Below are 22,105 nucleotides of genomic sequence, written 5' to 3'. Positions count from 1 at the left end.
TTTAGAAACATTACCGCTGAATTTATTTACAGCATGGACCAGACCCTTTGCTTTGTGCAGAGTGTCTTTTGGGGGGCTGAGGGTACTTTGTATGTGATTAGCACTTCTGCACTATGTATCAGTAGACTTCACCTGTCGCTGGGAGAGCATGCAGACTTATTGCTGTGGTGATTATTTTCTCTAGGCCCTACTCCCCACGAGACGCTGGTTTAATACCATCCTGGATGACTCCCACCTTTTGGTTCACTGTTACCTTTCCAATCTTGTTCGTAGAGAAGAGGATGGCCATCTTTTTTCCCAGGTGAGCACTGGTGGATCTGAACATATTTATTGTTTTCATTTCTAAGTCAATCTTTTCTTTCTTTGCCATGCACCTGGGAGTACTGGGGCATGGTGCAAAATATATTTTGCTAAATACTGAATTGAATGATGCAAATTCCTCACTAGTCATTTTAAAGTAAAACCAGGGCTTTCCTGGTGGCGCAGTGGTTGAGAGTCCGCCTGCCGATGCAGAGGACACGGGTTCGTGCCCCAGTCCGGGAAGATCCCACATGCCGCGGAGCGGCTGGGCCCATAAGCCATGGCCGCTGAGCCTGCGCATCCGGAGCCTGTGCTCCGCAACAGGAGAGGCCACAACAGTGAGAGGCCCGCGTACTGCCAAAAAAAAAGTTAAACCAAGTCTTAATATACAAAACGGATGCCTTCTTGTATAGGTGGCCTATACTAATTTTATATTATAACCTTTTTTTCTCTTCTGAATATTCATTTTATTAATGTAAACAGTAAAACAATTAAGCATTTTAAATTTGAGGGGATTAGGTAATTCAGTTAAACGTTTTGTTAATCATATGTGATTTTATTATTGGACTAAATTATGTGTGATGTAGTCCCTCATACTCATATATATTTTGATTCTATGTCAGTAACCACTGTGGACTATAATAGATGATAAGCATTACTTTCGAGTGAACTGTGCCCTAATACCATGGTTCTCTTTGCATAAGACGAGGGTGACAGAGGCAGTTGATAGTGTGGAAGTACATATACACTTAGACTGCTGCCTTGAGTTGGAAGGCAAGTGAACTTTGTTTACTGCCTTGGGTAGGAAGACACACTATTAAGGTTTCCCATTTCCTGTAATGTCATCCAGAAGAAAAGTCTTCTAACAGACTTCTAACACTCACCTTTCAGATCACAGCTGGAGATAAAATTTTCGTGTGTGTATTTGCACACTGTCCTAAGAATTCTTTTATCTTGTATCTGTGAGCATTCCTTTTTTTCCTATTCTCTTATTAATTTTACCCAGTGATTTGTTGCATATATTAAAATACATTAAAATCCTAATATCTGGGGGGGGATAAATTGGGAGATTGGGATTGACACATAGACACTACTATATATAAAATAGATAACTAATAAGAACCTACTATATAGCACAGGGAACTCTACTCAATACTCTGTAATGGCCTGTATGGGAAAAGAATCTAAAAAACAGTATATATACGTATACGTATAACTGATTCACTTTGCTGTACAGCAGAAACTAGCACAACATTGTAAGTCAACTATACACCAATAAAAATTAATTTAAAAAATCCTAATATCTGATCTGCCATAGATTAGAATTAAGAATAATAAAAATTTGGGGTGAATGGAGCCCCAAATTCTGTTGATACTGCCAGCACAGGGGGAAAGCAGGCCTTCTTAAAGCACCAGGAACTAAGCCAAAGAAAGCTTGATGGTCATGGAGACCGAAGAGAGGAATGAATAGCTTAGCTTTTCCCACCTTGCTGTTTTTTCTAATAGAAGCATAGAGAAGAGTATCTCTAATTGTGAATTGCAAAACCCTCATCAGAAAATTTTAAGTGGCATAAGATCTCAGGAGTTCCCTCTAATGGTATAGTTCTATGTAGATAGATTTTTTTTTCCATTAAAATGATTGACTTTCTTTGGTTAGTTCCTTGATGTCTCTTTAGTATTGGGATTGCAGTTGAAGTTCTTTCCTGTAGAAGTAGACCATGTGTATGAAATACACTTAACAGTTTGTTCACAAGGCATATACTTTATGCTCACATAAATAAAACACGTTTGTATATGTGCTGAAATGTTTGTCGCAGTGTTTACATTCCAAAGCTTTTCAGTACCTCTAAGAAGGTATGTGGATTTTATTATTTTTAATACTGTCGTATTTTTGCTTTCTTGTTCTCATGTTTACACAGTTTATTAATTTAAATGTATCCTTTCAGCTTTTGGACATGCTTAAGTTCTATACTGGTTTTGAGATTAATGATCAGACTGGAAATGCTCTGACAGAGAATGAGATGACTACGATTCACTATGATAGAATTACTTCTCTACAGGTAATTGAAATGCATTATAGCCTTTGCGTCTGCTCCATGAAGCTGAGTCATAAATAATTTAGGTTTTATGTAGTACAAATAGGAAAGGTACTAATTTCATAGTGTGTTCATCTTGAATTTTTAAAATATTGCTAATTCTGATGGATTCGTGAAAAAGAATGCTTTCTTTTATAGTTCTCAATCTTGAGACTCAGTATATTGATATTTGACACTCAAAAAATATTAGTTACTGGGCCAGTTTAGTGTGTTTAAGTATCAGTTTTATTTTATGAAAGGGTATTTCAGCTGGACAAAGTATGTGTAAGTGCTTTGTACATTTTAAAGATAAACACATGTAATGGGACTGAAATTTACCAATGCAGCTCAGATGTGCCCCAAAAGTACCTTTGTTACTATTACTGAGCACATTTTGCTCTTGAACTCAGTTTTGTCTGGTGGCAGCTTTTATTTCTCAATTTAAAGTAATTCAGTTCTTTACATTTTAAAGAGTCTTTTTTTGGGTAAAGACTCAGCCAAACTTAAGTTCAAATTGTCTTTCATAATCAGCTCTGACATGTTTTCCTGCTTTTCTCAGAACATTAGTGGTTTTGTCCTTCTGCCTCTGCCCTTGAAGTGACCACAGCGGGTGTGGTGTGTGGCTGTTCTCTTGGCCACCAGCAAGGCACAATGACTGCGCCCTTGGAACTTGGTTGTCAGCCTACTGACAAGGCCCCAGCCCTTGTTCTTTTTTTTTTTTTTTTTTTTTTTTTTTTGCGGTACGCGGGCCTCTCACCGTTGTGGCCTCTGCCGTTGCGCAGGCTCAGCGGCCATGGCTCACGGGCCCAGCCGCTCCGCGGCACGTGGGATCTTCCCAGACCGGGGCACGAACCCGTGTCCCCTGCATCAGCAGACGGACTCTCAACCGCTGCGCCACCAGGGAAGCCCCCCAGCCCTTGTTCTTGATGGTGCTGGAGTCCTCCTGGGAGCTGACTCGCCTTCATTTCCTAGCTCAGGCAGCTCACTTTCAGGCTTGGTTTCAGGGTCATTTTGCCATTGCCTGTAGTTGTTTCATGGCAGGCTCATCGATAACCTTGGCAACCTTCTGTGTCATCCAGTACAGAGCACGTGAAAACTTGTGGATCTTCCCAGTGCCACATGAGCATTATGGAGGACTAAGAATGTTATTTCACACACACTTAATCAAATCAGCGTGATACTGCTCTTTCTGTTTCCTTGCAGCTTACCCCACGTTGGTTGGAGGTGTTACCCTGCGAGGTTCTCTCTTTCCAGAGTTCCAAAGTAAAGCAGGGCACAAGCACACTATGCTGTAGGTCTCTCCCTTGAGATACATCTTCATTGGGAGTTGCCCTTGAGACTTTCTTATAGTTTTGTTAGGCCAATTCTTGATCACAAAGTGTTTTGTTTTGTTCTTTCTCTTCTCCTGTCAGTGAAGCTGGCCTTCCTGGCTATTTTCCTTTATATTCAAAATACAGTTTTAGAAATCAGAAACTGAACATTGATTCTTTATACTCTCCGGCTAGAACAATTTTGTTTTTTTCCCATTGAATCTAATGCTTTTGAATAAGGCAGAGGTCACGTATGAGAAGCATATAAGAAGGAGAATTGCATTAATTAAAAAAATTTTTTTTCCATTATGCAGTATATAAGTTGTAATTTATTATATTAATATGTAGGCATTAATTAATTAATTAATTCTGTTCTTTTCTAGAGAGCTGCTTTTGCACATTTCCCTGAGCTCTATGATTTCGCCCTTTCAAATGTTGCAGAAGTAGATACTCGGGAATCCTTGATCAAGTTTTTTGGACCTCTTAGGTAAGGCAATATGAAAGGACAACTGAATTTCAATTTTCTTTTTTGGTTTTAGTTATTTTTGCACTACTTTAGGTGATGTTACTTGTTGCACTACTGTTTATTGACAACTAGAACTAGTGCTTCTCTCTAGCATTTGTTATCTTTGAGTCACTTAAATATAATTATACATCTTCTCTTTATTTTGGTAAAATTTTTATTTTTCGTAACTTATATATTTTTCCTAGATCTCAAATTTTTTTAGAGTAGAATATAAGCTGGTATCCCATCAGTCGTAAACAACGTACAACAGAAACCAGTAAATGTTCATCCTATGTGATATTAGAGGTTAGGCATAAGAAAAATATTGCATGTTTAAAATTTATTAAATTGTAATGTTCTCTGGCATCTCTGTTAAGTATACTTTTTTGAAAATAGCAATAATAGCATACATTTATTTACTTTGTGATAGGTACTCTACTAGTATATAAATAAGTTAATTCTCAAAATATTCATGTGAGAGGAGTAGGTACCATTTTACATATAAGGTAGCCAAGGCACAGAAGAGTTGAGTACTTTGCCTGAGTCACACAGCAAGTAAGTGGCAAAGATAGGATTTTTTTTTTTTAATAAATTTATTTATTTTATTTTATCTTTGGCTTCGTTGGGTCTTCGTTGCTGCACGCGGGCTTTCTCTAGTTGCTTCGAGTGAGGGCTACTCTGCATTGCAGTGCACAGGCTTCTCATTGCGGTGGCTTCTCGTCACGGAGCATGGGCTCTAGACACACGGGCTTCAGTAGTTGTGCCACACGGGCTCAGTAGTTGTGGCTCATGGACTCTAGAGCGCAGGCTCAGTAGTTGTGGTGCCTGGACTTAGTTGCTCCGCAGCATGTGGGATCTTCCTGGACCAGGGCTGGAACCCGTGTCCCCTGCATTGGCAGGCGGGTTCTTAAGCACTGCGCCAACAGGGAAGCCCCAAAGATAGGATTTGAACCTAGGTAGTCTGACTTCTGAGCCCTAATTTTTTTTTTTTGAGGTATAATTGACATAAAACATTATATTAGTCTCAGGTGTATAACACAGTGATTTAATATTTGTATTTATTGTGAAATTGATCACCACGAGTCTAGGTAGCATTTATCTCCATATATATAGAACTTTTTGGTCTTTTGGTGAGAACATCTAAGATCTACTTTCTTTGCAACTTGCAAATATGCAGTACACTATTACTAATTATAGTCACCATGCTGTACAATTACATACCCATGACTTATTTATTTTATAACTGGAAGTTTGTACATTTTGATCTCCTTTACCATTTCACCCACCTTTGCCTCGGGCAACCACCAAATGTTCCCTGTTTCTGTAAGCTTGGTTTTTTTTGGGGGGGGAGGGTTGTTTTAAAATTCCACATATAAGTGACTCATTAAATTCCACATATAAGTGACCCATACAGTATTTGTCTTTCTCTTTCTGACTTACTTCAGTTAGCATAATGGCCTTAGGGTCCATCCATGTTGTTGCAAATGGCAAGATTTCGTTCTTTTTTATTCTGAGCCCTAACTTTTGACCACTGTGCTCTGTTATCTCCTCATTTTCCTTAACTCTGGGGAGAATTTATGTGTAGTTAATTGGCTATTTAAACTGAAGCAAACTGAGATTGGTCTGGTCATTCATTTTCATATGAGGATAGGTAATAACTTACAGTAACACACACGTCTACTTCCTTCTTTTAAATAATGGCATTGAGTTCTGTTGAACAGGTCTACCATACTTTTCTTTTTTTTTTTTTTTTGCGGTACGCAGGCCTCTCACCTTCGTGGCCTCTCCCGTTGCGGAGCACAGGCTCCGGACGCGCAGGCTCAGCAGCCATGGCTCACAGGCCTAGCTGCTCCGCGGCATGTGGGATCTTCCAAGACCGGGGCACGAACCCGTGTCCCCTGCATCAGCAGGTGGACTCTCAACCACTGCGCCACCAGGGAAGCCCTACCATACTATTTTTTAATCACTCACCTATTGACGGATCTTTAATTTAAAATTTTTTAACTATAACAAACAATTAGGCAATGAACATTCTTTTTACTTCTATTTTTTAAATTTTAGTACTGATTCCCAGAAGCAGAATGGCTGACTCAAAGGGGTTATGTGTTTAAATTTTGTTACATATTGCTAAATTATCTTCCCAAAAAATGCCAATTATACACTTACATCAATAGTGTTTGAAGATTTATTTCTCTCCCTTCCAACACTAGGTAAATTAGTTTTTCATTTTTGCCAATCCAAGGACAAAAAGATTCTCATTGTTTTACTTGCATTCCGTGATTGTATGTTACTTTCTGGTTGTTATCCTTTGCTATTTTGTATTCCATTGTTTGTCATTTTATTGATTTTTTAAATAAGGAACCTTTATATTATATATCCAGGAACCTGGATATTATTATTTTGTCTAGTTCTGTTGCAATTATTTTGTCTCAGTTTCTCCCTTTTAAACTTTGTTTATGGTATATTTTGTTATTACAGATGTTTTAAATTTTTAATCATATCTTTCAGTCTTCTTTTTAATAACAATAACAAACGTTTTATTTTATTTATTTATTTTATTTATTTATTTTTTTTGTGGTACGCGGGCCTCTCACTGTTGTGGCCTCTCCCGCTGCGGAGCACAGGCTCTGGACGTGCAGGCTCAGCGGCCATGGCTCACGGGCCTAGCCGCTCCGCGGCATGTGGGATCTTCCCGAATTGGGGCACGAACCTGTGACCCCTGCATCGGCAGGCAGACTCTCAACCACTGCACCACCAGGGAAGCCCACAGATGTTTTACTTAGAAGGCCTTCTTCACCAAAAGATTACAAAAATATTATATTTTTTAAGCACTTTTGTAGATTTTTTTCCTTACATTTAATAACTGTATAGTCTGTCCAGGGAATTTATTTTTGTCCATAGAGCTCCTTTATACTCTTACAAATCATTGAGGATCACAAAGAACTTTTTTAATGTGGATTATAGCCATTATATTTACTACATTAGAAATTAAAAGTAGAGGAATTTTAAATATTTAATTTATTTTAAAAATCAAGTAAAATCCATTGTATATTTCATACATATTGTTAATGAAAAATATGTACTCCATAATGAAGAAAAGAATACATAGTGAGAAGAGTAGCATTGTTTTGCAGTTTTGCATATCTTTTTAATGTCTGGCTTAATGAAAGACAGTTGGATTTGCAGATCTGTTGTTGGTTTCAGTTTGTTTTAAGATGTTATTTTGCCTGAAGTAAATGAAGAAAATCCACTCTTACACAGAGGGAAGTTTATTTTAAAAGCTTTTTCAAGTAATTAGGAATATTATTCTTTGATACATATCAAAACTTGACAGTTGATAGATTTCTTGAAAGTTTCGTTGTGGTATCTGAAACCATGTTAAGGAAGTCTGTGCAATTAAAGTGAATTGATTTTAAAAATGGAGAGATACACCTTGTTCATGGATGAGAGGACTCAGTTGAGGTGTGGATTCTGCCCAAATTGATCTATAGATATAATTCATTTCCAGTCAGAGTCACAGCAGGATATTTGATAGAAACTGACAAGCTTATTCTAAAACTCATATGGAAAGGCAAAGGAACTAGAATAGTCAAGACCATTTTGAAAAAGAACAAAACTGGAGAATTTCCACTACCTAATTTCAAGACTTACTATAAAGTTAAAGTAATCAAGACATTGTGGTATTGAAAACAGGGTAGACATTATAGGTCACTGGAACAGGGTCAAGTTCAGAAATAGACCACACGTATATGGTTAGTTGGGTTTTGGCTAAGGTGCCAAGGCAACTCAGTGGAAAAGAAATAATTTCAGCAGTGGTTCTGGACAGCCATATGCAAAGTATGAAACTTGACCCATTCCTCACATCATATACAAAAATTAACTCAAAATGAATCATAGACCTAAATATCAAAATTAAAACTTAGGAAATATAGGAGAAAATCTTTGTGATTATGCTTTGTGCAAAGATTTCTGTAGACACCAGGGCACGGTCTTTAAAGGAAACAACTGATAAATTGGACTTCATCAAAATTAAAAATTTCTATTTGAAAGACATTGTTAAGAGAATGAAAGACAAACCCCAAACTGGGAGAAAATATTGGCTAAATACATATCTGATGATGGACTGGTATCTGGAAGTCTCAGAACTCAATTATAAGAAAACAGCTTAATAAAAAAATGGCTGTAGATTTGAACAGATACCTCACCAAAGAAGATATATAGATTTCAATAAGCCTATAGAAAGATGCCTAACATCATTAGCCATTAGGAAAAGCGAATTTAAATCATAATGAGATATCATTATGTACCTATTAGAATTGTTTATAAAAACAACAGTGTATTAACTCTTGACCGGTATGTGGAGCAAGTGTAATTCTCATACATTGCTGATGAGAATTCAAAATGGTAGTGCCACTTTGGAAAAATTTGATAGTTTCTTGCAGAAACATGTGCTTACTGTGCGATCTAGTGTTCTCACAGACATACCCAAGAGAAATGGAAACTTACATTCACAGAAAAATCTGTACAGAAATATATATAGTGGCTTTATTTATAGTTGTCAAAACTGGAATATACAAATATGCTTCAACTGGTGAGTAAATAAACACATTGGGAAATATCCATACAATGGAATATTAGTCAGCAATAAAAAGGAACCAACTACAGATACACACAACAGTGTGGGTGAATCTCAAATGTATTACGCTGAGTGAAAGCAGCCAGCGTCAAAAGGCTACATAATGTATGATTCCATTTATTTGACCTTCTGGAAAAAGCAGATTTATAGAGATTGAAAACACATTAGTGGTTACCAGGGACAGGGATAGAGAGTTTGAGGGGCTTTGGGGGGTAATGAAACTGTATTTGAGTGGTTGAAAGCTGTCAGGTAAGTAGTGGCAAATGCAAGTTTTTCAAAATTTCAGTTTTTCACTCTGAAATTCAAATTTTATCTTTGGCAACATATACTGTCAGTTATTTTCCTTGAAGTTAGGTTTATTTTGTTCAGATTTTTTGCTGTTATTCAACTCTGAATAACTAGTTTGTCAGTCGTTCTGACAAACATTCTTTTTACACAAGTAAAAATTGTGTGCAAAATGTGTACTTCCCACTCTGTCACACAGATTTTTTAAAAAACAGATACTCAAGTCCAAATTTAATAACCTTAATAATTTTTTACTCTTTCATCAAGGACATTTTTAAACAAAACTGGTGGGGTTTTTTTTGTTTGTTTCAATAACTGTGTCACATTGAGGAATGCTGGGACCACTTACTGTACTGGTTGGTGCCACTGCCTTGATCCGTGCCACCAGTTTTACCCATTATTGCACTGTCACTGTATATGTAAAGACAGTGAGAAAAAAACTTAATAATGTCTTGGTATTAATATGAAAAAGTATTGTCGGGCTTCCCTGGTGGCGCAGTGGTTGAGAGTCCACTTGCCGATGCAGGGGACGCGGGTTCGTGCCCCGGTCTGGGAAGATCCCACATGCCATGGAGCGGCTCGGCCCGTGAGCCATGGCCACTGAGCCTGCACATCTGGAGCCTGTGCTCCGCAATGGGAGAGGCCACAACAGTGAGAGGCCCGCGTACCAAAAAAAAAAAAAAAAAAAAAAGTATTGTCCTTGTAGCTTCCCTGAAACAATCTTGGGGACCATGAGAGGTTTGCAGAAGACAATTTGAGAATTCTGTATTAGGGGTTTAACTCTTTGCTGATTTAATATATTTGTTGCTTGTGTCATAGGATTATATTTTCTACATAAAAATTTTTAAGCTATCTGTAAAATTATGTTTCAAAAATGAATTAAATTGTAATAAAATATTCTGATCTGAATATTCTTTATTCTGCAGTTCAAATACACTCCACCAGGTGGCATCATACCTCTGCTTGTTACCAACTCTTCCTAAAGGTGAAGACACGACTTTTGATAAAGAATTTCTTCTAGAATTGTTGGTAAATATTAATGTTCTTTGAATTTTGCATGTGGTTTTCCCTACTTTTTTGAATCATTCTTTTTTTTTTTTTTTTGAATCATTCTTAAAGATGTAGGTTGGTACAGATTTTTTTCTGGGCTAAAAAATTGGTAGGTAATGCCTACTTGTTTGGGAACTATATCATCATTTGATTTTGTCAGATTTCTTTTTCATCTCTTAGATTTCTTTTTTCAAGTCTCTTACCTCTTAAAACTGCTTTATAGCATGGATTTGTTCCATCAGATATTTACGAGCAACATCTGTGTCAGGCACTGGATTCAAGCACTGGAGATACAGAGATGGCCGACACTGTTCCTGCCTTTAAGAGATCACAGTTATACCTACACACACACATACACACACACACACACACACACACACACACACACAGATATCTATCTATTTATCTGTTTATTTTTAAGTTATTATTTAAATATAGTACCTTGAATATTAAGCCATACCTTTATCACTAGAGAGCTCAGGAATGTTTAAAAATAGAAAAAGTTATTACCGACTTAGTGGTTTAAGAATTCTAAGGGATTTCTCAAGCATTTTGGGAAATGAGTATTAGTTTGAGCATCAGCTCTTAAACTAATACTTTTTTGTGTGAGGTTTTATTTTTTTTAGTACAGTTTCAGATTCATAGCAAAACTGAGGGGAAGGGATATACTTTATTTTTTAAACTTCCGTGAGATATTTCATAAAGTGGATGAGTATTTAACCATACGCCACTATGAATATCTAGGTTGTTTGCATGCTCACTAGTACAAATAATGATGCAGTCTTAATATATGCCTCTTTGTGCCCATATGTGGACATCTAGGAGAGGTACCCAGAAGCGAAATTATTTGATGTGCTTATTTAAAAGATAAAAGATGCAGCCAAACTGTCCTCCAAAAGCTGTATGTTCCCATCAACAGTGTATTAAAGTATGTCTCCTTCAGCTTTTTTCGGCATTGGTTGCTGAGTCGCCTCAATTTTGCCAGTCTCATGGGTTAACAAAAAAAACTTTTTTGTTTGCTGACTGCTATAAGGTTGAGTTGTCTTTTATACGTTTCAGACATTTTTTATGCCTATACAAATGTACACTGCATGGATTTGTAAATACATTTTTTTACACATATGGAACAATAATGGGCACATGTTTTTGTAACATATTTCAAGCTAATACTTCTAATACAGGGTATAAAATACAGTTCCTTACTGTAGAGAGGAAGATAATATGCTTATTTTGGGGTAGTAACAGGAAACTATTTGTAGCAGGTGTTTTAAGCCTGGTGACAGGTGTTTAAGTGCCATTTGGAGAGAAATCCTTGGGAAGGGTTTTAAATTAACTCAAGTATAGAAAATACTTTTTTATCGATACATTTACTTGCATGAAATGTATGTCTTGGGTCACTATCTTTCCCTTCCTTCTTACAAATCACTTTTTGTTGTCTCTGACTACAAGTGCTTTCTAAAAATTCCTTGTCCTGTTTTCTGATAATGTAAAATCTTCTCTGGTAAGTCAGGTTTTGGAGATTAATAATAAATCCTTACTATAGAAAGAAATGAGGACTTTTCCAGGAACCTTTCTAATGGAAAATAGGTTTGAGTATAAAGTTGATCCTATCTATGCTTTTTAGGGTCTTATAGCTAAGATTTCATCCTTAAAATTTAAATAGCTACGTGAAAAGAAAACAGTTTTAAAAATTTATAGTGCTGGGCTTCTCTGGTGGCGCAGTGGTTGGGAATCCGCCTTGCAATGCAGGGGACATGGGTTCGAACCCTGGTCTGGGAAGATCCCACATGCCGCGGAGCAACTGAGCCTGCGAGCCACAACTACTGAGCCTGTGAGCCACAACTACTGAGTTCGTATGCCACAACTACTGAAGCCCGCGTACCACAGCAAGAGAAGCCACCTCAATGAGAAGCCCGCGTATCTCAACGGAGACCCAGTGCAGCCAAAATTAAATAAAATTTAAAAAAAAAAAAATTTATAGTGCTACAGCATTATCTTTCATTTCCTCCCCCTCTTAAAGGAGTTTTTCAGGCTTTGGAATCTTCTAATATCCAACCAAATATGATTAAAAAATTCAACTATGCATATTGTTTAGATGATATCACACTGTCTTCTTTCCTAAAACAATACTATCTCTACTGAAAAGAACGTGACACATTTTTCAAATATATCATTATTTTGGCATCTCTTAATTAGGTAACAAACTTATTTCTGTATTTGAGGTAGATCACTGTAGTATTAACAATGGAGGGGTACATAGAGAACATCAAGTACAACTCTCTCGTTTTACGAAGAAGACTGAGGCCAAGTTATTAGTAAACTTATCCAGATTATTTAGCTAGTTAGTACAAGAATGAAAACTGTAACCTAGGACTTAGGGCTCCCATTTTTTTTTTCTTACATTGGTGAATGCTGTGTTGCTGTGGGTTTTAAGGTCTTGGCATGTGCCAGACACTCTGACATTATTTTACAATATTCCACTTCATTTTCGTAAGAAACCTAAGAAGGGAGTGACATTTTAATCTGCTTTACTGAAAAGGAAACTAAAATCAGGGAGTTTGAGGTAACTTGCCCAGCTTTCACATAGCCCATAAGTAGAGGTGCTAGGTGTTGAACTCAGATCTGTCTGATTCCAAAGTCCATCACAATCAGTACCTCTTTCTTCTTTGATTTGTGGAGAACATGAAAAAAGGAAAAAAAAATCTCTTGTTAAGTGCTACAATAACTCAAAGACATGAAAGTTCTCATTCCATACTTTGTGTTGAATTTCTCCATAAATTATTTTGATTGCAAAAAGATACTTCTGACTTTCTTTCTAAACCTGTTTCCTTTAGGTATCTCGTCATGAGCGTCGAATTTCTCAGATTCAGCAGTTGAACCAGATGCCTTTGTATCCAACCGAGAAAATCATATGGGATGAAAATATTGTCCCAACTGAGTACTATTCTGGGGAAGGTATGGTAACGAAGTACAGTATTCAGATGTAACATGAAACTTAGTTTAGAATTCATTATATATAACTGAACATGCTCCTATCTGCTATATACATTAGGGTAATTTTCTGGTACCCTCAAGTTCAACTTTAGAAGCTAGAAACTATTCAGTGTTTTGAATGCTTAACATTAAGGATTTTTATTAAATTTAAGCATTGCCTAATGAAATGTGTGTTTGTGTGTGTGTGTGTATCATCCTGTATAAAATGTGCCCGTAAAGCTGTGTGTTCAGGAGACCTAATAATACAAGAAGTGTAGCTTTCATTATGTCACTGTAGCAGGCTTTATTTGGTAGTGTTTTATTTTTCAAAGCCTTTTCTAAAGGTTCTTTTGAATTCCTTGTAGAGCCAGCTAATGACCTTCAAAAGAAAGACATTGTCATTAGTTAAGATAAACCCTTAGTTTTGACCCAGAGTAGTATTGCCTAGTATGTTCATCTACCTCTTTCAACAGATTTGTTTCTAAATGCTTATCCTCTAATGATGAGAATTTGCCACAATTGAGTATACGCCAAAGTGCATTCTGACACATTTTGAAGGCATATTTCAAAAAAAAATTTCTGGAAGTTTTTTGAACAACAGTGTCATGATTAGTAGAGATGTGGCTATTTTAAAGAGATCACCAATATAGGTATTGGTATATTTATTTAAAAGAAAATTGTCTCTTCAGAGTCATATCCTAGAGCCATAATTCCAATAAACCCAGTGCACTAAAATTGTACTAGATTTCAGAATAATCAGTCTTCATATCTTTTTATATTCTGACAGTGATTAATGCATTGCTTTCTCACTTTTCTAATTTGTTCATACTAAAAGCATTTGTGATCATATATGTATGAATAACACTTAAGAATATTTTGTCTTTTTAATGAAAAGTTTGTGTCCTTGAAAATGTAAACAGTCTTATATCTAGCTTTTGGTACTATTCAGTGATGTTGGTCTGAGTTTAAAACATATTTTGCTTAGTATAAAGTGTTGCTTTTCTTTCGCTCCTATGATTAATGAAGGTAAGTAAAAAGAATTACTTCTCAGAATTTGTCTTTGTACCTGTCTTGCCATGGTTCTTCACTGACCATGGGTGAAACTGTGCTTGTGGGGCTCTGTATTCAATGCTGTGAGATAGGCAAAGATCAAAGCCAATCCAGCACAATTATGCAAGCTGCTTCCAGCTCCCAAGGAGAGAAAATAAGTGTGAAATTGGGGCAGATATTTAAAAAATATAGTATAAGAATCGTAAAGAAAGTCTTTGTAAAGTGTTGCCTTTTTAAAACCTTTTTATTGTAAAATAAACACAAATATAGAAAGCCCACGCAAAATAGAGCTTTACTAATTATCTTAAGGGAAATACCCTAAAACCCTTATAATCACCTTGTCAGCTATCCCAGAATCCTCCTGTGTACCCCTTCCTACTTACTGCTTTCTCACTCCACTGGAAAGTAACCATTTCTTGACTTTTATAGCAATCACTGTCTCACTGTTTCTTCATAGTTTTATTACCCAGTTGTGCATCCCTAGACACCGTAGTCAGTCCTGTACATTTTAAGATGCCTTTTATTTTACGGGTACCAACTGTATCCCTTTCTTTTGTCTGTTGAAGACCCTGAGTTGTTTGATCTGTATAGTTTTCCACAGTCTAGATTTTTCTAATTGACTACTCACAGTACAGTTCTACATGTCCCTCTGCTCTTTATTTATTTTTTCTACAAATTGGCTTGATCAGGCAGAGGTATTCGCTCTTTGGCAAGATCCTTGGTGGCGGTGTATTCTTTCATCAAGAGGCACGTGATGTCTGGTTGTCTCTGTTTTTGTGATATTGCTGTTTAATACCTAGATTTGTTAATTCAGGGAGGGTTACAAAATAGTGATATGTTAATTTTTTTTAATATAAGTATGCCATCAAAAGAGATGCTTTCAGCTTCTGGCTTGAAAGAAATTGAATTAGATTATAAGTCAGAGTTTACTAACAAATGATGTGAAATTTTTGTACATTGATGTTTCTTGCTTTTAGGTGCATTGTTTCTTTGGTAAATATGGATAGGGATGATGAAAATAATATGATTTGCTAGTAAAATGTGTTTGGGGGTTCTTTTTTTTAAGATTTTTTTGATGTGGACCATTTTTAAAGTCTTTATTGAATTTGTTACAATATTGCTTCTGTTTTATGTTTTGGTTCTTTGGCTGCGAGGCATGTGGGATCTTAGCTACCCGATCAGGTATCAAACCCGCACCCCCTGCACTGGAAGGCGAAGTCTTAACCACTGGACCACCAGGGAAGTCCCTGGGGTTCTTCTTTTTTGACCTTTTTGATATTGGTGCTGAGTGCTTGGTTACTTATTATCCCAGGGAAATGGTGTTAGGTGAAGGTAATGGAAAGAATATGGTTCATTAATGTTGTCAGAGAAGGGAAATAACTCCAGGAATAACATACAATCAATGCCTTATCCTTAAAGGCTAGCAAAACGGCAAAGGTTCAGAGCACCATAGTGATCACTGAAGATAGAGTTGTGTAATGTAATATACTAATTCAGTTTTCTTTAAATTTGGTCATGGGCTATGTTTATGGTAGCACTATTTACTTTGAGATTCGCCAAATACAAATTAGGTGGTAAAGAAAGAATTTTTAAACTACTTGTGTTAGTTTTAAGTATCTTTAAATACTTTTTAGAAGCACTGTTTGCATATGAGTCATTGATGTGCAGATTACATGTATTAATGAAATTCATCCTTTATTCCCAGTCTTAATAGATGGCATTTGTTAACTTGGTTTCAGTTTCTGTGTGGAAATAAGAATAAGACCTTATCAAATATGCTGTATTTTAGACACCATTAAACTAGATTCTTAACAAATTTGTGCTGCCTTGTTTTAATACATAAAGCAGATGTCTGATTAAAACAAATAATTCAAATATGGATGTTATTTTCCTTTTCAGGTTGTCTTGCTCTTCCCAAGTTGAATTTGCAGTTTTTGACTCTTCATGATTACCTCCTAAGGAACTTTAATCTCTTCCGCTTAGAATCAACTTATGAAATAAGGCAGGACATCGAGGATAGTGTCAGCAGAATGAAGCCATGGTTAGTAAATTGGTTCCACTTGCAATGAAGAGATGCAAACAGTGACTTACATACTTCTGTCAGAAACCTCACACATGTAATTAGAAATAATATATCTGTGGTGAAGATGCCCTTTAAAATATGAGATATTTACTCTGTGAGAAGTTCTTGAATGTGAATTAGATATATCCAAAGTGCTAAAATAGAAAATATGTATCTGGGTCGTTGGAAGTGGGGCTGAGGGTAAGAGAAGAGAGGTCATTGTTCTGGGAAGTGGGGCGGGAGGGAGAAATGTAGGGGGGAGGAGGTTGGGCATTAGTAAAAGGGTAAAGAGGGAAGGGTATGGGCTGGCCAGCAGGCCTGTACTAGGCAGGGCAGTTTAAGTCCTGGGAGAAGCTTATGATAAAGGGGTATTCTGTTACTCCAGCCGCTCTTGTGGCTGTCACCACTAGTCTCAGTCAGCCTCTCTAAAGGACCTGGCAGGAGATGAGGGGCATAGCTGAACATTGCACAGAGTGGAACATTGGAACATCTTCCCTGCCCTCCATCCATAGGTTGCCTTGAAGAGACTAAATCATCAGCATTTACTTTTAGGGCCTGTTGAGTAGGTTTCGTTATTTGAGGAACTTTTCTGCCTAAACTCAGCTTTCCACCTGCTAGCTTCTGTCTGGAACTCCTTTAGCTAAGAAAAGACTTTCATTCTGTTGTAGGCAGCTCTGCATTATAAGATTTGTGAAGGTTCATTTTGCTTTTTAGACATGACTAAACTTTGGGTAAATGCCCTTCGTTCACTATTTCATTCTAGGTATGAAATTATTGGAGATAAGTTATATATCACAGTTGACTGTAAATGAGTAAAATAATTCTGTAAAATGAATTTTCATTAAATTATTGTCACACCATGCATACATATGTACAATTATACTGCATTCTGTGTGAAAAGCTTAACATTATTTTGAGTGTGAACTGATTCAGGTATCTTCCAGGCTTCTCTCCTTACTAATTACAGAGAGCTGCATGGACACTGTGATTATGATGTTTTTTTCACTTCCATATTTTATTTCATACACAGTTCTAGTTTTTAATTAATTATTATGTGAAAAGTTATTCTGGGTGAGAGTCTAAAACACAACAAAGTATTTCTGACTTAATAATCAGTTGAGTCAGTGGGCAGGCTAGCACTGTGCAATTTGTATACCCACTGGCTGATCGTCTCTGCCCACAGCTTTGCTGAAATTATTGCCCATTGTTTGGACCCCAGGGGAGTGCTTGATCAGAAAGCTGCCTTATAATTTATGGTTACCTTGCACTTATATGCTCAGACTCTGGACCTAATTTTGGTCATTTTGCAAAGTAGGGACTTAGTAACCAGCAGCTCATCAAGTAGAATTCATTTATATTTTACTTAAATGCCAAATAAAGCAGTAATACTTGGAGTTCTTATGGTTTATTAATAAAATATATATTTTTTTTTTCTTGTGTTACGTGGGCCTCTCACTGTTGTGGCCTCTCCTGTTGCGGAGCACAGGCTCCGGACACGCAGGCTCAGCAGCCATGGCTCACGGGCCCAGCCGCTCTGCGGCATGTGGGATCTTCCTGGACTGGGGCACGAACCCGTGTCCCCTGCATTGGCAGGCAGACTCTCAACCCCTGCGCCACCAGGGAAGCCCCATTTTTTTTTAATTTACATTATTTTCTGCTAGTGGAAGAAAATGTTACGTTTGGGAGATAACTATTGATAATAAATTTTTCTAAATTTTCATTCCTAATTGCCCATTATTGGAAACTGTTAAAAAATTATGAGATCTTGAGGGATAGGGCTTCCTTCTGTTTCATGTCTGAAGGTGGAAAAGTAGCAGAGGCATTTTTACTTATTGTGTAGTTGTAATCATGTTTTTAGGCTACTGAAACTACTGAGCAGTGTAAAAGAGGATGTGCTTATGAGGATCAGAAATCTATACTCTTTTAATGCCTCATGTTGCAGGTAGATTTTATAAAGGAGGAAAGAATTGGGGAGAGTAGATTAGCGGTTGCTTGGGAGTAGGAAGGGTTGACTGCAAGTAGACAAGAGGGATCTTTTTAAAGTATGATGAAGATGTTCTAAAATTGGATTGTGGTGATGGGTGCGCAACTTTGTAAATTTACTAAAAGTTATTGTACATTTACAGTGAATGAATTTAATGGTATATAAACTATATTGCAATAAAGTTGTGAAAAATGGGGGAGGTGATAGAAAGTTATTACAAAAGCTATTAGACACAAGGTAATGCCTTTTAGAAATTGTTTTAGTACTGACCAAGTCATTGGATTGCAGAACTTTTATTTTTAATTAGTTTCACTCTTTGATGTTATGAAGTTTTATAATTTTCTGTTATTTACAAAAGCCTTTACTTAGGATATAGGTTTCCTTTATCTTTGTAAGCATGTCATTTTTGGCAGTACTTTCCAGTTTTGGAGTGTTGCTGCAGTTTTTGTATTACAGATTTCCCCAATACACTATTTAATGTAAAAGCTAAAGCACCAATATAAGAAGAAAGAATGAATATTTGCTTGTTAGTGGTTCTGGTTATTACAACTAGCTTGATGATTCCCCACACTGCCATCCATAGCAGTGTCTTTTCAGTGTTTTAAATATTGTGCCCTAAAGAAAGCATTTGCATAGATATTGTCATTTGCTTGTTTTTAATTTCTTAAGGTCTAGCTTGTTCTAAAAGATTTTTTTTTTTTCTAAAAGATTTTTGAAGCAACTTATAGAAGTATTTATAATACATAAGATAAAATGTAAACAGTTGAGGCTATCCTGATGAAGAGGGGAAGAGGGTAAGAATATAAAATAAAACTGAATGTGCTGGATTATTTCATTCTTCGACAAAATGGCTCATCTCTTACGTACATAGAGTTATATGTTTTTCTGGGAATGTGGGGGACATTCCTCTACTTCCCTTTCTTTTGTGGGCCATGTTTGCCTGTTTCATCCTACCATATATACTTCCTAAATATTGAGACTTAGGGTTTTTTTTTTAGTTTAGAAATAAGAGTTACTAATGTTAGGGCTTAAATACTAGCTAACCATGTATTCTTAGTTACTAGTTTAACTTGTCCAAAGTTGAGCAAAAGTTGATCTTTGCTTGGATAACCAGTCTTCTGCTTCTGGTTTCCAGGCAGTCTGAGTATGGCGGGGTGGTATTCGGTGGCTGGGCGCGAATGGCCCAGCCCATCGTGGCGTTCACCGTGGTGGAGGTTGCCAAACCCAGCATAGGCGAGAACTGGCCAACCCGGGTTCGCGCAGATGTCAGCATCCATCTGAACGTCAGAGACCACATCAGAGATGAGTGGGAAGGTAACTTTGCCTTTCAAGAAGTGGTCACCTTTTGCTGTTACAATTTATAGACTTTTACTTAGAGCATTAGCAAAGCACATTCACCAGATATTGCCCTTTTAAATTTATTAAATTTTATCTTTAAGATTTGTTTTAAAGAATGGCAATTGATTTATAGTTACTACTAGTAAAAATACCAAAGATCATACAAGAATAATTAAATACCTTCATACTCTAATAAAAAGCATAAAATAGCACATATATCAGTGTTGTGAAAATTGCAGTTGGCAGAGCTGAGAGGAGAGCATTTTAAATCATAAAATTTAGGAAGATAATGTTTATGAATTTATAGCATCACTATAAAAAGAATAAAATATTTGTGTTCACTAAAGAAAGGGGGGAAACCCACATATAACTTGCACAAATGAAAAGCAAGTAAGGAAAATTGGTATTTTTAAGAGATAAAAGCAGTCAAAGTAAAGTGAATGGGGATGCATACAATTTGTACCAAAGAGAAGAAGTCAGATAAAAAAAATCAGTGAAATCAAATGTGTTCAAGGATAAATAATAATTGCAGGGAAGTTATTTTCCCTATTCTTTACTAAGCAAGATTTTAGGGATGGGAGTTCTATGTCACAATTTTATATAGAGGCAGATATGTTCTAAGTTACTAAGTCAAATGGAGTTAAAACATCAATACCACCCACCTGTGCCAGAAATGGCATGTAAACTGATTTTTAATTGGCACTTTTGTATTTTTCTCCCAGCTGTCTATGAGAGCTCTTGCTGTCCCATTATGAGAAACAGGAGCTGGTAGGTTTTATCTCCTTCTACCTTCTTGGCATGCCAGAAGGAAAGGGATAGTCCCTTAATGGATCAGTTTTCAGAAATTATTGCTCTCACTATAGCTGTTTATAACCATAGGGTCTGTATGATATATTTATCAAATAATTCTGAAGGAAGCCAGCAACAAAGCTGGCCAAATGTTTAACAAGTGGCCACCATAGTTGGTATAGTTTGTGACAGATTGTTTTTTTGGCTCTTGTATCCTTCAAAATTGTTCAAATCTGGTGCATTACACATCTAGAATAATAGGTACCCTTATTATTGCTGAATTGTGAGAAAGTCATTCAGTTGCTGAAGAAGGTTTTACATTTATCGCCTTTTGGAGCTTAAGGAGGTATTAAAATAAACACTGTTTTACATAGTGGGTAATGAACTGAAATAACTTATTGGCCACCCCTAGAAGCCGTGATGACTAGAAGTAAAACTTGAAGGAAAAAAAAGACCCTTTGTAGAAATGTATAGATGACAGATGACAAGCCTGCATTATAGTGTTAAGGAAAAAAAAGGATTTGTTATCCCAAACCCCTTACGAGTCTCTTACCTCCATCACTTCGGAGACTGGTAGTCAGAAGGCCATCAAATAGTCTTTTTTGTTTTTTTAAACATAGGCCTCTGGTAGATGAGAAATAGAATGGGTAAATTTTGACGGGCAAGATAGGGAACAATAGGGTATTGTGGGACAAGCAATTCATCTGGGGCATGGTGGGGAGAAGAGTGTTTTCTGGGAGGCCAAAGCCAAAATGCAGGCCCTTTATTGATTCCAGATAGAGCAACCAAGTAAAAAATGAGAGGGAGGTTCTGTAAATAGCAATGAACACTGTCCTGTAAAAACAGAAAATTTTTGAAGAATTTAAACTAAATGCTGTAAAACACTGTTGTCCCTTCAAGAAGGTGTGAAGCTCAGGCCCTTATCTTCTCCATTACCCCATTTAAAATTAAGGAAACAGAATTAGTGAAACTGAAATGTTGGATCCTGCCCTAGAAGGCACAACCAGGAGTAAATGCAAATGGTTGAAAGGAGAGTTCAGCTTATTGTAATACAGGTATTTTTAACATGGATGTAAGACGTCCTACAGCATCCCTCTGTGATGCCAAAAGGTAACATTGGTAGGGATTAAATTACTTCTCAGGGCCACTACTTTGGCTCTGAGACTGGGAAGTTTTAATGAGTTGTGCAGATCAGAAGTCATATAGGTGGTACAACTCACATAGTAGATCATTTCCCCTTAGTTTTCATTGTTCTCCTGCTTCTTCACATAGAATTTGTTGGGAAATAAACAATGAAGTCATAATTATGAATCAGTTACTATTTCTAGCACACTTAAACCCTATTCCATATTGAAACAAACCAGAATGGTGCTAATTAATACTATTAGCCACACACTTACATGGCTGATTTGATTTAGTTGTATCTCTTATTACCAAGGTTATGAGCAAGCAGACTGTTTAAATTTGCATTTATACTATACAATGACTAACAGAAGTGACTTGGGGGACTTCCCTGGTGGCACAGAGGTTAAGAATCCACCTGCCAATGCAGGGGACACGGGTTCCAGCCCTGGTCCGGGAAGATCCCACATGCTGTGGAGCACCTAAGCTGGTGCACCACAACTACTGAGGCTGCACTCTAGAGCCTGTGAACCACAACTACTGAGCCCGCGTGCCACAACTGCTGAAGCCTGTGTGCCTAGAGCCCGTGCTCTGCAACAGAGAGAGGCCACCACAATTAGAAGCCT

The 22,105-nt window shown here is 36.9% G+C and overlaps 1 protein-coding gene across 3 annotated transcripts in view; it reads left to right on the top strand.

The window, feature by feature from the left end:
* AQR (aquarius intron-binding spliceosomal factor) overlaps nucleotides 1-22,105 on the top strand; it is a 103,511-nt gene that overhangs the window by 27,130 nt on the left and 54,276 nt on the right. For all 3 annotated transcript variants that reach the window (XM_060146974.1, XM_060146989.1, XM_060146981.1), the window contains exons 11-17: nucleotides 185-301; nucleotides 2,247-2,360; nucleotides 4,069-4,172; nucleotides 10,038-10,140; nucleotides 12,996-13,116; nucleotides 16,084-16,225; nucleotides 19,366-19,544. In XM_060146974.1, coding sequence (XP_060002957.1) covers nucleotides 185-301; nucleotides 2,247-2,360; nucleotides 4,069-4,172; nucleotides 10,038-10,140; nucleotides 12,996-13,116; nucleotides 16,084-16,225; nucleotides 19,366-19,544 — 880 coding nt within the window. The remainder of the gene's footprint in view (nucleotides 1-184; nucleotides 302-2,246; nucleotides 2,361-4,068; nucleotides 4,173-10,037; nucleotides 10,141-12,995; nucleotides 13,117-16,083; nucleotides 16,226-19,365; nucleotides 19,545-22,105) is intronic.

Source organism: Lagenorhynchus albirostris, chromosome 1 (assembly GCF_949774975.1).
Source record: "Lagenorhynchus albirostris chromosome 1, mLagAlb1.1, whole genome shotgun sequence".
NCBI classification, from domain to species: Eukaryota; Metazoa; Chordata; class Mammalia; order Artiodactyla; family Delphinidae; genus Lagenorhynchus; species Lagenorhynchus albirostris.
Note: the sequence above shows the minus strand (reverse complement) of the source record. Positions and strands in the feature narration are given on the sequence as shown.